Genomic DNA, 14676 nt, shown 5'->3' with positions numbered 1-14676 from the left:
TGGCAGATAAATGAGCTCAGTAAACCATTTTCTTATCTTTTCTCTCTGCTCCTGTTAAGTATACATGAACACTGATAAATGCACAAAAGCATGTTCCTTGGTTATCTGCTACCCTCATTAATGAAGCATGTCTTCTCTCTCTCTCTCTCTCTCTCTCTCTCTCTCACCTTAAGAATGGTGTCCCCGATTTTAAGGCCGCCATCTTGAGCAGCCAAGGACTCTGGTAACACATCTTGGATAAAGAAACGACATCCCAATACCAGACCAAACTCTGAAACACAAACACACACACTCACTCACACTATTTCTCTCAATGGAAGAATACAGAAAAAAAGAATCATGGTGTCATTGATTCACAGTGTCAGACTTACAATAATAAAATACAAATAATAATGATAATAATAATGTGATGTGTGTATTGGTAGGCAGTAGTGCAAAGTAACATTGTGCCTGTGACATGTGTCCTGTTTTGTCATGTGGCTATTAAGAAAAGAACCCAAATCTTTTGGAAGATCAATAAACTGAGATCCTGTCTGCATATCCATGGCAACAAATGAGTTGTCCCTTGTAGAATTTCTGTGGAAAATATCCACTATCACAGTAAAACATACAACTGCAGGCAAAAAAATATATATTTGGATTGTTCTGTACTGTGGTGATGCCCCAGGGAAAGCAGCCAGAATTTCACACAGAGAAGACAAAAAGCAGTTCAGTGCAATACAGTACAGTACAGTACAGTACAATATAATGCAATACATTACAGTACAGTGCAATTCAGTACAAAACTGTGCAGTTCAAAACAGTAGAGCACAGGACAGTACAATACAATGCACTACAAGTACAATCACTCCATTACCATCCTTCTTGTTCTTCTTGACCAGGGTGACCCTCAGAGGGGGGCTCTCTTTCTCTACAGCTGCCGGCATCACTACACGTCGTCGTACCACCTGTAGTCACACACTTCATCATCATCGTCTTCATTATCGTCATCATCACCACACGTCGTCATACCACCTGTAGTCACACACTTCATCATCATCGTTATCATCATCATTATCATCTTCATTATCGTCATGATCACCACACGTCACCATACCACATGTAGTCACACTTCATCATCATCATCATTATCGTCATCATCACCACACACTGTCATAGCAGCTGTTGTCACACACTTTATCATCATCATCATCATCATTATCGTCATCATCACCACACATCGTCAAACCAACTGTAGTCACACACTTCATCACTGTCATCATTATCGTCCTAATCACCACACACTGTCATACCACCTGTAGTCACACACTTCATCATCATTGTCATCATCATCATTATCATCATCATACCACCTGCACCCACACACTTCATCATCTTCCGTTATGCCTGACTGGTCACATGCCTACATCATTGTCGCTGACATTGTTATCACTGTCATAATCATCATCATCATCATTATTGCCAATATCATTGTCATCATCACAATTACCATCTACATCATTGTTGTCATCATTATTATCATCACCATTATTATTATCATCAGCATCATCATTATCATCATCAAACACTGTCATCATCAAACAATCATCATCACAGCTGTTATGCTCATCATGATGCACATTCCTTACACTGAACCCAAAAAGAGAACAAAAACTTACTGTTTACAATTCATCCAAAAAAAAAAAAAAAAGGAAAACGCAACAAAGAATTGTGTGCAAGATGATGACATATTTGATCATGTTTGTTTTCTTCATATTAGCAACATACATGAACACAAACATAACACATTCTAACACACACACACACACACACAGAGACCCAACTCACTAAATGAACACTGTCTCCACTGTTTTTCAGCACTTGAATGGCCATAGAATGGCTGACATTCTCCAGGGAGATCCCGTTCACGCTGATGATACGATCATTTAACCTGCAACACACAGACGCACACATGCACGCATGCACATACAGACACACACATGCGCGCGCGCACACACACACACCATGTCCTGAATCAGACATGCAGAAGCAGTCAAGTGTTTAAGTATTGGACTTTCAATCTGAGGGCCCTGGATTCAAACCCCTGTCATGGCACCTGGTGGATTAAGAGCATAGATTTTTCTTAACTCCAAGGTCAACTGATGTGTTCAACTCCTAGTGTCTAAAGCCTGATTATCTGTATACGCATGCAGAAAATTAAATGTGCACGTTAAAGATCCCATGTTTTGTCTGGGGTTTTTTTTGTTTTTGTTTTTTTGCTTCTTCTTCTTTTTAATCTTTTTGAAACTCTGATGAATGTTGGTCCACTTTCTCTTTCCCTCACACACCCACCCTCCCTTTCCCACCTCCCTCCCTGCTCCCACACTTCCATTCTCTCACCTCACATCTCCCACTTCCCCACTCCCTCCCTCCTTTTCTCACACACTCACTGAAGCTTTCCCTCCACTCCTTATCTCACACACTCACTGAAGCTTTCCCTCCACTCCTCCTTTTCTCACACACTCACTGAAGCTTTCCCTCCACTCCTCCTTTTCTCACACACTCACTGAAGCTTTCCCTCCACTCCTCCTTTTCTCACACACTCACTAAAGCTTTCCCTCCACTCCTCCTTTTCTCACACACTCACTGAAGCTTTCCCTCCACTCCTCCTTTTCTCACACACTCACTGAAGCTTTCCCTCCACTCCTCCTTTTCTCACACACTCACTGAAGCTTTCCCTCCACTCCTCCTTTTCTCACACACTCACTGAAGCTTTCCCTCTGCAGGACCAGCCTGAAGGACATCAGAGATGGCAATGGAGGGGTCACCGCTGGCAAAGTGAGGACTGTCGTGGCCTCCGCTCACAGCTATACCAAAACCATAGTTTGCCACCTGCCATCCACAAAGTCACAGTCTTTATCAACAAAAAAAATCTGGACAAAAACAAGAACAATAACATGCCAGGCAGGAGCAAAAATAATAACAACAGCAACAACAACATGTACTGCCCACCCAACATCAGAATCTCTGATCATGAACTGGAAGCTGTCAATGACTTTGTGTACCTAGGATCAACTACCTCAGATTTACCCTATAGGATCAACTACCTCAGACTTTCTCTCGACACCAAGCAAAACAAGCATACTGGCAAGGCTGCTACCACCATGTCCAAACTGTCAAAGAGAGAACTGAAAAACAGCAAGCTGACAGAAGACACCAAAGCTTGCGTCATGACCACCCTCCTGTACAGCAGTAAAACCTGGACACTGCAGGCCAGACAGGAGTGACAACTGAACACCCTCTGTATGTGCTGCCTGTGACACATCCTAAACATCTCTTGGCAGGACAAGGTCTCCAACACTGTCCCTGAGAGGGCTGGGGTCCCCAGAATGTACAACATTCAGAAGCAAAGACAAATGTTTTGGCATGGAAACGTCATGCGAATGGATGACAACGGAATATCCTGGGACCTACTGTACAGAGTTTATGCCCTGCATGCAGACCCAAACTATAATACAAAGATGTCCAAAAAAGAGACCTGAAGAACCCTAGGCATCAACCCAGACACAAGGAAAGCTGTAGCCTCTGAACGATCATCCTGGAGGCGGACAGTGCAGAAACTATGAGAGGTCTCTCCAAGTTTGAAGAGGCACTTGCCCAACAGAGGCAAAAAAGGAAGGCTCTGAGTTTGACAGATCAGACTTCATCTATGTTAAGTGTGAGAGAGACTGTCATTCCTGAACAGAACTGTCAAGCCACAACCCACACTACACCACAAACATCAGCCAGAGCACAACCCCAGTCTCTGAGACTGAAGGATGCCCACTACTACTACTACTACTACTACCGACATCAATAAAATAACAACACCAAGAGCACCAAGAGTAATAATAATAATAATAATGATAATCAATGATTATAATAATGATGATAATTAAAAAAACAAAAAAGGGTTTTTTTTAATTAACACTTGTAAAGGCCACATACCCGAGATGATCAACTCAAAGTACTTCACAAAGCACATCCAACCATCCCCTCTCCCTCTGTCCATGCACATTCACTCGCTTTGTCTTTCAAAACTCTCTCTCTCTCCATGCACAAGATTCAGCGCAATATAAATACTATTATTATTATTATTACACACACACACACACACACACACTTACACACATATATTCAAGGAACGGTGAAGGAAACACCTTACCCTTTGTAGAGTCACTCTGTGAATTTGCCACACCACATTGTCTCCACTCTGAAAAAAAAAAAAACACATTTTTTTTAAAGGTTATCTAGTTATACCTCTGTCAACTGATCTTTGGATAAGAAACCTGAAACACAAACACAGACAGGCAGACAGCAGACTGACAGAGATGATAAATCTACAGGACAGACACAGGCAGAGACAGATAGATGCTGGGGTGATATAAAAAGTCAAAATAAAAATAATTTTTAAATATTAAAAAAACAAAAAAACAAAAACAGACAACAAGAGACACACAATGGGCAGAACTGGGATGACAATAAAGTCCAAAATATGTGACCTGGTGAAATTCCTGTGGACTTCTGGTACTGGGACTGCAGCAGGTGTGGGAGGATGGCTGTGTAGGGCAGTGTGGCTGTGTATGAGAGTATGGCTGGGAGTGTGGCTGTGTGTGGGAGTATGGCTGGGAGTGTGGCTGTGTATGGGAGTATGGCTGTGTATGGCAGAGTGGCTGTGTATGAAAGTATGGCTGGGAGTGTGGCTGTGTATGGGAGTATGGCTGGGAGTGTGGCAGTGTGTGGGAGTATGGCTGGGAGTGTGGCTGTGTATGGGAGTATGGCTGTGTATGGCAGAGTGGCTGTGTATGAAAGTACGGCTGGGAGTGTGGCTGTGTATGGGAGTATGGCTGGGAGTGTGGCTATGTGTGGGAATATGGCTGGGAGTGTGGCTGTGTGTGGGAATATGGCTGTGTATGGCAGAGTGGCTGTGTATGAAAGTATGGTTGGGAGTGTGGCTGTGTATGGGAGTATGGCTGGGAGTGTGGCTGTGTGTGGGAGTATGGCTGGGAGTGTGGCTGTGTGTGGGAGTATGGCTGGGAGTGTGGCTGTGTGTGGGAGTGTGGCTGTGTATGGGAGCGTGGCTACATGGGAGGGGGCAGTGTGGCTGTGTGTGGAAGTATGGCTGTGTGTGGGAGTGTGGCTGTGTATGGGAGTATGGCTGTCTGTGGGAGTGTGGCTGTGTATGGGAGTGTGGCTGTGTGTGGGAGTGTGGCTGTGTATGGGAGTGTGGCTGTGTATGGGAGTGTAGTATGGCTGGGAGTGTGGCTGTGTGTGGGAGTGTGGCTGTGTATGGGAGTGTAGTATGACTGGGAGTGTGGCTGTGTGTGGGAGTATGGCTGGGAGTGTGGCTGTGTGTGGGAGTATGGCTGGGAGTGGGAGTGTGGCTGTGTATGGGAGAGTGGCTGTGTGTGGGAGTGTAGCTGTGTATGGGAGTGTGGCTGTGTATGGGAGTGTAGTATGGCTGGGAGTGTGGCTGTGTGTGGGAGTATGGCTGTGTATGGGAGTGTGGCTGTGTATGGGAGTGTAGTATGGCTGGGAGTGTGGCTGTGTGTGGGAGTATGGCTGGGAGTGTGGCTGTGTATGGGAGTATGGCTGGGAGTGTGGCTGTGTATGGGAGTGTGGCTGTGTATGGGAGTGTAGTATGGCTGGGAGTGTGGCTGTGTGTGGGAGTGTGGCTGTGGGAGTGTGGCTGTGTATGGAAGTGTGGTTACGTGGGAGGGGGCAGTGTGGCTGTGTGTGGAAGTATGGGTGTGTATGGGAGTATGGCTGTGTGTTGGGGGGTGGGAGTGGGTGAGACAGTAAGAGAACATAATATTTATGGAATGCATGTACTGGGTGGTATGTAAGCAATATTGTCCAAATGATTTTGTTGGTATAGTTGTTGTTTGGTTTCTTTGTTTCATATTATACATATATCACTAAAATGATGCAACTGCAGCACTGCCTGTGAGCTGTCGACGCCCTGCCTGCAATTTAAGAGAAAAGACTGTCATTGATGCATTCCAGGCAGTCAGTATGTGACATAATGAGTGAACAGAGCCACTGTAAAGGGAGATTAGCTGGGGAAATAGAATTTTAAAAAGATGTATTTCTAGTATTTCTAAAACATACAGTTTTTATCCATATGAAGTTGGGAAACTACATTAAACAAAAAAAGAATTCATCACACATACAAGCAGTATTTATCCACAAAATCTCTTGTGTGAGATAATTTAAAGAAGAGATGAACAAAAGCAAGGGGAAATAAAATTCAACCTGAAATTCAATAGAATGTATTCCCCTCACAACCCACCCCTTTTCTCTCCATAGTCACACACACACACACACACACACACACAGAGCTGCACCAAGTGACCACACACACCCAACACACACACAACACCATCCTCACCCAGAAGAGAGGCCCATTAGTGCGAGAGAGTGATCGTGAGGAAACACGATCTCTGGATTTGCTGGAGCGATGTGATCTTGTCGATTTACGAGATCGTGAAGATTGTCGTTTTTCTTCACGCCCGTGCATGATGGAAGTCAGTAACACTACCTTTTGCCTTGAATAGAATTAATCAAAAATGGCTGCTGTGGAAACCCAAGCTCTTCACTTTACAGAAGTTCTCACGAAAATCTTTTCTTCAAACCACAGTCAAGGGTAAATCATCATCTGGAAACCTATCACCAATCAACACAGGTTACAGAATATAAAAATGCTTTCACTTCAGAATAACTTTTCAAAAACTGATTACATACCAGTAAAATCAATCAAGAAGCGATATTTACCAAACCTACCTTGTACACAAAATACAAGAAAACTTGAAACTATATAAAAGTTCATGAAAATGGCATACGAAGAATGTCATGAACACAATTAAGTGTCATTTCTTTTTCTCTTCTTTTTTTTAATTAATAAATAACAAAACTATGCGACTTCTTTTTGTGATTTTTTCATAAATCATATACCAATAAGAAAATCATATATATAGGGAAAATATATATGTTGGCTTTCTCAAACCCCCAATTCCCTTATCCTACAAAACGCATATTGTTTATATTTCATGACCCCCATTGTACAAGGGATATTCATTAAAGATTTCCCCTGACTTACTTCTGGTTACTACTGTAGGAGGCTGAAATTGCACATTATAATGATATATGAATACACATATCTTTATAGTTCCTGTAGAAATTTGCATCTCTAAACTCAGAACAGTTTCTCTTTCACAGGTGCTATGGTGGAGTAAGGTGTGATAATGTAGCCATCTGAATGCAGAGTGGTCATCAAGTTTCTGTACTTGAGAGGCTGCACACCAATGGAAATGTTCGATGAGATTAAAGAGCTTATGGGGAAGAAGCCTCATAGTATGACATAGTCAAGCACTGGCATCGTCAGTTCAAGTATTGTCGGATATCACTTGAAACAGCTCCCATTCCCTGGTGACCATAGTCCACCATTGATGAAAACACCATCTGGCAAGTGGAGGCAACCATTTTGGAGGATCTCTGCATAACCATTCGTCAACTAGCCTAAGATGTCAAGTTCAGTGTGGGGTCTGTGGTAAATATCATCCATGACCACTTGCCCATGTGAGAGCTGTCTGCACAATGGATTCCTAGGTTGCTCACACCTTTCCAGAAGCAGGAACGAGTCACATGCTCCCAGGTTCTTTTGGCCATGTGCCAAGAAAACCAGGACTTTTTCAACAGACTAATCACACAGAACGAAACATGGGACCATCTCTATGATCCAGAGACTCAAGCCCAGTCAAAGCAATGGAAGCATTATGACTCACCACCTCCTAAGAAGGCACATGTCCAACCCTCGGCGGGCAAGGTCATGGTCACAGTCTTTTGGAACCTGCTCAGAGTAGTGATGGTGGATTTCCTGGCAAAGGGTACCATAATTACAGGGACATACTACAATTCACTGATGCAGAAATTGCTGGAGGTCATCAAAACCAAGAGGTGTGGCATGCTGACCAAAGGTGTGCCTCCTGCAACACAATGCCCCTGTTCACAACTTGCATGTTGCCCAGATGGACCTGCAGCTATGAAATCCTTCCTCACCCCTCTGACTCTCCGAACCTTGCACCGTCTGACTTCCACCTCTTTCCACCTATGAAGTCATTTTTGAAGGGCATGCACTTCCCAGATGATGAAACATTTCCAAGGTCAAGTCTGGGCTTCTGGTGCAACCTGCAGACTTCTACAGGCAAGGTCTTCACAGCTCCATAAAGTTTTATATAAAGCAATGGGAGAAGTGTGTCACAACTGGTGGCACATATGCAGAGAAAGACTAATAACTGTGCCAAGTTTCATTCCTCTCAGTCTATGGTAAGTGGGTCAGGGGAAATCTTTAATGAACATCTCTTGTAAATATCCCACCCACCCCATTCCCTAAATTAAATTAAACACGAACAGACAAATCTACAAACCCTCCACGTTACACACCCTCACTTTCCACCACACTCACTTCCATTACAGTCAGTATTGCCATCTCTTTGTATCCCAAGCATGTTTTTTTTTCCTTCCTTTTTTTTCTCATATGAATTTCAAGTCCTCGTTTTGCACTTTCTTTCCTTTCTTTTTTTTAATTCACCAAAGGATATTTTTTCCCTTTTCTTTTTTTGTCGTTTTTTTTTGTTGTTCTCGTGCACAACACACAAATTAAGTCTTGCAAACGCAACTCATAGTTAAGATCACTCTCTATAAGCCTCCCCCTCCTCCTACTGCTTCCTCCATCTCCAACCCCACTTCAAATTTCTTTCCCCTTTTTTTTCACAAATTCACTCCTTAGTATGTAGTGTTGTTCTAAACCACTTCAAGCCTCCACAGAAATCAATACAAAAACGAACAACCAAATAAATGAATGAATAAATAAATGAATAAAACAAATACATTCAATAAGAAAAGAACACAGATGTTCAATGCAGGAGGTGAACTTCACTTTGTTTCCCCTTCACCCTCTTGCACAGTTTCCACTGTCTGGAGCAGCAGAAAATATTTTGTTCCACCCCAGCCTTCCCTCTGCTAAGGAGCCAGAGAGAAAAAGAAAAGACCCAGGCAGGGACAGCTCTGGCATCACTGGCACCAACAGTCCCCTAGTATACATGTAATTAATTCTGTCTGTCTCTCCTCTCTCTGGCTCAAGGTATCAGTTAGCTGGTCGCGTTTTTGGTGTACGCCACTTTGTGGAATTGGGTGGTGTTGTGTGTGTGTGTGCATGGTTTGGTAATAATTAGAGTTAATAAATCCTGCCCTCTCGTACTGTCATTCAGTAGATTTATGGTTACTATTTCTCTGATGGACATTAAAATGCATGACAGCTTTTATGAACTCAGATGGGGTTGGGGAGTTGTGCATGGTTTGGTGATAATACTTATTTCTCTGCGAATACTGAAATGTTTGTTGTTGTTTTTACAATAACTTTGTAATTTTCTTTTAATTTATACCTTGGTGGATTCTAAAATGTACTGTATTTTATTGACAAAGTAAACTGGGTTATAAGACATACTCTCCAAATAACAAAAAAAAATCTGATTTAATAACATCCAAGTTTACCTGTTTAAATATCAGTGTTGCAGTTTTCAGTTTGCTTTTGTTGATTGCCTTGATCCCTTGCATCTTTCGATCCTTCCTCATCTTTTTTGTTGTTGCTTTTTGTTTTGTTTTTTGTCCAATGAACCCTTTCTTCCTCAGCCAAAACTGGTTCTCGGTGTATGATTAAGCCATAGTTACAATAACAAAGTAACAAATATCTAAGGAAAGATGGGGTGAAAAATTAGCTAATGGTGAAAGTCAATTAGACAACTGTGGGCTGTAAAATAAGACTTGCCATTGTTATAGAGTCCAATGTTTCAAACAGTGGGTTTTTCTTCAGAGACTGTGTTTAATTGAAATAACAGTGGCAGGAAATGAAAGATCTTAGAGAAGTTATGTGTAGGCCCCTTTAATTTAGTATAGAAAGCAAAGATGGGCGAGGATGTGAATACATATCAGGTTATGGAAATTCAGAGAAAGAGTCAGAGGTGGGGGGAAGAGAAAGGTCAAGAGTGGGGTTGGGGAAAAGAAAATGATTACATAAATAAATCAATTCATCAATTCTGAAAAAAAAAATATATAAAATAAAAACAAAAAAAAGAATGAAATGAATAATCAATAACTTAATTTTAAAAATTGAATAAATAAATCAATTAAAACATGCTTGTTGTTGGTTTAACTGGTTTATGTTCAGAATATAAAGAAAGAAACAGACAGATTCAGACGGGCAGATTTGTTTTATTTTTCAAATATAGTTCTCATTGTCTAGTTCTATGCCACCTTCCAGTGGTGTTAATTCTGTGGACATGGCTTGGATGGTGAGCTCGTAAGTCACTTACACTCCTCTGTCTGTCCTGGGCACACACACACAGAGTCCATATGCTGGACACTACAACCACCAACAACCTCCCTTACCCTTCCCCACCTCTCTCTCTCTCTCTCCATTGTAGATAGTCCCACATCTCTATAAACATTCCCTGGAAATCCTCCCTAATATAACCCCACTCCTCCCTGCCACCCCAAACCTCTTCATCTCTCCTCCCTCCACCTCCATCTTGCTTCACAGTCACCCTCCACCTCTCTTCTTATACCCACCCTCCCCCAGTCTCCCCTCCTGTCTTGTCTACAAAAAATGAATACACACCAAGAGAATGGCAAATGGCACATCAGAAAAAGAGGGAGAGATAGAGGGGGTGGGAGAGAGAGAGACAGACCTATGGAGAGACAGAGAGAGGCAGACAGACAGACAGACAAGCTTGCAGGCCCAGACAAAGACAGAGGCAGACAGAAAAAGACAGGGAGAGACAGACTGTGGGGCGAATACAGAGACACTCTGGCAGCTTAGGTAGGGTTTTATCATAAAGGGAGGGAGAGGAAAGTGTGTACATGGCTTCCCTCGTTTTCCATCTTTTTGTTCGCCTTTAGACTGACTCGGAGAAAGGCTTATTTTAGAAGAGACAAAGACAGACAACGAGAGAGACTGACAGACTGAAACATGATTCTTTGTTGTTGTTTGTTGTTAATGCCATAAAAATGATACAATAATAATAATAATATAAAACCAAAACGCCTGCCGACACCAACCAAGAACATTATATCTCCTCAAACACTCTCTCTTGCTCTCTCTAGTATATCTGTTCAATTATGCTCAGCAATATAACAGATTTACTTATAACATTGTTGTTGCTGCTGTTTTTTCTTTCTCAAATTCTGAAATTGTCAGCAACAATGTGCTGTTTCATGTAATGATAATTTCAACGTTTCTTCTTATTCTGTTTCTTTTCCCTTCTCATTCCCCACATCATCTGCACTTCTTATTCTTTTCATTTTATTCACATAATACATTATAAATTATGAAAAAGGTTTCAATGTAACACACACACACACACACACACACACACACACACACACATATATATATATATATATATATATATATATATATATATATATATATATATATATGCTAAAGAAAAAAGTACACACACTCAGAGACAGAAAACCATATAAAAGAGTTAAAAGAACATAGATGCAGAGTAAGCAACTGTAAAGAGATGCACACACACACACACACACACACACACACACAAGCACGCACACACACACACACATCACACGTGTTTGCTCGTAACCCGGTCACCCTCATACGTTCAGTCACCACGGAGGAGGAAAAACAGACGACAGCTTTGCGGATCATCTGCCCCTGTACATCTCATTTCATACTTCACACCTGTCACTGGTGTCACCGATATGATTGACAGGCACGCGACAGGTCCTCAAAAGGTCACACTGACCTGCCGAGTACACAGTGCAGAGCAGTAACTGGCTGCAGGAGAAACGTCATCATCACCGCGCTGTCTGGCTGAGTAAGAACGACCAGGCCTAATTGGAAACGACGACAGAAAGTGCTGGAAAATATTCTTTGTCCACTCTGCCATATTCCGTAACCATTTAAATATAAACGTGATCGCTCCAAAATGTCCATGAAAGGTTGTTGGGGGGGGTTTATGCTCTTATGTTCTCATCTTATGCGTACCGACGTCCAGATGATACCAAAATGTCGCACACGCGTTTGACCAAAATATATTTTGTGCATATAATGCGTATGAATATTAGGTACTTCCGGATGTTATTTCGCTCCCAGATCTAAATAACGTATACAGAGTGCAGCAATTATTCGCTGACGAAAATTATGTGTATAGATTTCCGTACATTGTTCACACTGGTCTGTATTTTTGTTCCCGAAAAGTGTGTGCAGCGGTTTATGGCTTTAACTGAATGAATATTGGAGTGAGTCATGTTCAGATGGCGTTTACTTCTCGGTAGGCCTACATGCTATTTAGATCTAGAAACGAAACTGTCGTCTTTTAATCAAATCCGTCTCGATTTGATAGGAAAAAAACCCGACATATTTCGCTCCAAGGTCTAAATAACGTATAATATTAAGATCACTGCATCTGTGAATTCATTGCATGTTTGCCGGTATGCATGAGAGTGAAAGAGAAGGAATAAATGCAAATGTGCACGTGTGTGGGTGGAAGTTTACCGGCCAATTTGTGATCTGTATTAAGACTCTTGTGCAAGAGAGAACACAAATGTACAATTAATGTATGCATACATATGTCTGCATATCATGGGTGTGTATATCATATACCCATTCGTACGAACACAACACACATGTTCAACTTTAGAATACTAAACTCAGGGGGGCTGTTTAGACGAAAAACAAAGGGTGTCTTAGGCTCACCTCGATGCGGTAAGTTGAATGGAACCCTCAGCTAAGCTGTACGACCACTACTACTGCGACAATTTTATACACAGTAAGCTCAGCCGATCACAGCCAGAGCAACTACCTGCAAGCCATTTTGACTGCTGATCACGCGGGTGGTCGCGTCATCAATCTCTGTGTTTTATTCTAAAGTTGAAGACTACCTTACTGTGTATAAGATTGTCGCAGTTTCATGGGAAAGTAGTGGTCGTACAGCTTAGCTGAGGGTTCCATTCAACTTAGCGCATCGAGGTGAGCCTAAGACACCCTTTGTTTTTCGTCTAAACAGCCCCCCTGAGTTTAGTATTCTAAAGTTGAACATTACCCACACACACACAAACACTCTCTCTCTCTCTCTCTCTCTCTCTTTACAAATCCTTATCACTGACAATATCACTCAGCAAAACATCCCACACCAGAAGTTTCTCTCCACCTCCGCCCACTCTCCATCTCCACAACATTCACTTTGTCCCCAACCTTCCCCACTCCCCACCACTCTAACGCAACTGTCGCCACTCCCACCCCACCCCCCATTTCCCTGCTCAAAGGATGCTAAAATTGAAACAAAACAAAAGCAACACACTGCTAACTACTCCTCTCCACCCTAAATCCCACCTTCCCCCAACATTCAAAGGTACACTTCAGCCACAACCACCACCAAATCACCTCTGCTAAAACTAAAAGAAAAAAAATCAAACAACAATATATAACTTCAACCGACCACTGCTCCCTCTCTCCGCTAACACCCTCCAACTCCCCTCTCTAAGCTATACCTTCCTCCCTCTCCTCCTCCTTCCATCCCCTCCTAACAGCCACCATTCCCAACCCCTCTCGCTCACACACACACACACAATTGTGCACCTGCGCACCCGCACACACACACACACACACACACACTACACCGCTGAAACGTATGTGTATACTGTTTAGTACATTATGTGGATGTCTCTTTCACTGCACACACTGCCACACACCACAAACACTCACGACAAAGGAAAGAGGGAGGTGGTGAGGAAGAAAAGAAAGGTGACACCAGGGTGTACCTCTGGCTCCATTGTTCTTATCAGACAAGGGTGATTGGTTCAGGGAACAAATTGGCCATGCCCCTCCCACCGGGCCTCTAGTGAGACCTGGCAGAGAGTGGGTGGCTTGGGGAAAAGGGGGTGGGGAAAGCTCTGGATGCATGTTCTCTCTCTCTCTCTCTCTCTCTCTCTCTCTCTCTGTTATCATCCTCCGTTACTCCATGCAATTCTCTCTCTCTCTCTCTCTCTCTTACCCCCCATCCCGCCCCCGCCCCCAGCCCCCCCCCCCTCCCTCTCTCTCCCCTCCCTCTCTCTCACTGTCTCTCAACTGACTTTAAAAAAGGGTTATAGAACAACTGATCATCTTACTGGCAGCTGTTCAAAAGCAGTTTGCATATAATATTAAAATATAATCTTAGATTGTATGTTGCTTTTATTGACATTGAAAAGGACTTTGATTCAGTCTCAAGGAAGCTTTTATGGCTGGTTCTTTTAACAGTGGCATGAAATGTAAACTCTATTGCTGATTAAAAGTAAGTACAAAGATGCAAACATTATCTAATATCTTGCCATATATATTTACAATTCACTGAAAAGATGTAGACTGATGATTGGCTAGCCAGAACACAGTTTATGTATACACGCAGTAAGATAATATGTTTAAATGTGTTCACACATACAAAACAAATTGTAATACCATTTCTAATGGTGCCATGGCCTTGTTAAATAAACTATCATTATTGTTATCATTCTCTCTCTCTCTCTCTCTCTCTCTCTCTCTCTCTCTCTCACACACACACACACACACACACACACACACACACACACACATTCCAG

General features: G+C 42.4%; 1 protein-coding gene across 1 annotated transcript in view; it reads right to left on the bottom strand.

The window, feature by feature from the left end:
* The window catches only part of LOC143277999 (tight junction protein 1-like), an 87258-nt gene that overhangs the window by 28609 nt on the left and 43973 nt on the right, over nt 1–14676 (bottom strand). The window contains exons 4-8 of the mRNA XM_076583011.1: nt 4184–4231; nt 2747–2871; nt 1828–1930; nt 857–947; nt 168–271 (exon numbers count right to left, since the gene is read on the bottom strand). Of these exons, the coding sequence (XP_076439126.1) occupies nt 168–271; nt 857–947; nt 1828–1930; nt 2747–2871; nt 4184–4231 (471 nt within the window). The remainder of the gene's footprint in view (nt 1–167; nt 272–856; nt 948–1827; nt 1931–2746; nt 2872–4183; nt 4232–14676) is intronic.

The sequence above is a fragment of the Babylonia areolata genome, chromosome 35 (assembly GCF_041734735.1).
Source record: "Babylonia areolata isolate BAREFJ2019XMU chromosome 35, ASM4173473v1, whole genome shotgun sequence".
NCBI classification, from domain to species: Eukaryota; Metazoa; Mollusca; class Gastropoda; order Neogastropoda; family Buccinidae; genus Babylonia; species Babylonia areolata.
The sequence above is the reverse complement of the archived record's forward strand: the minus strand, read 5'-3'. Positions and strand labels throughout refer to the sequence as shown.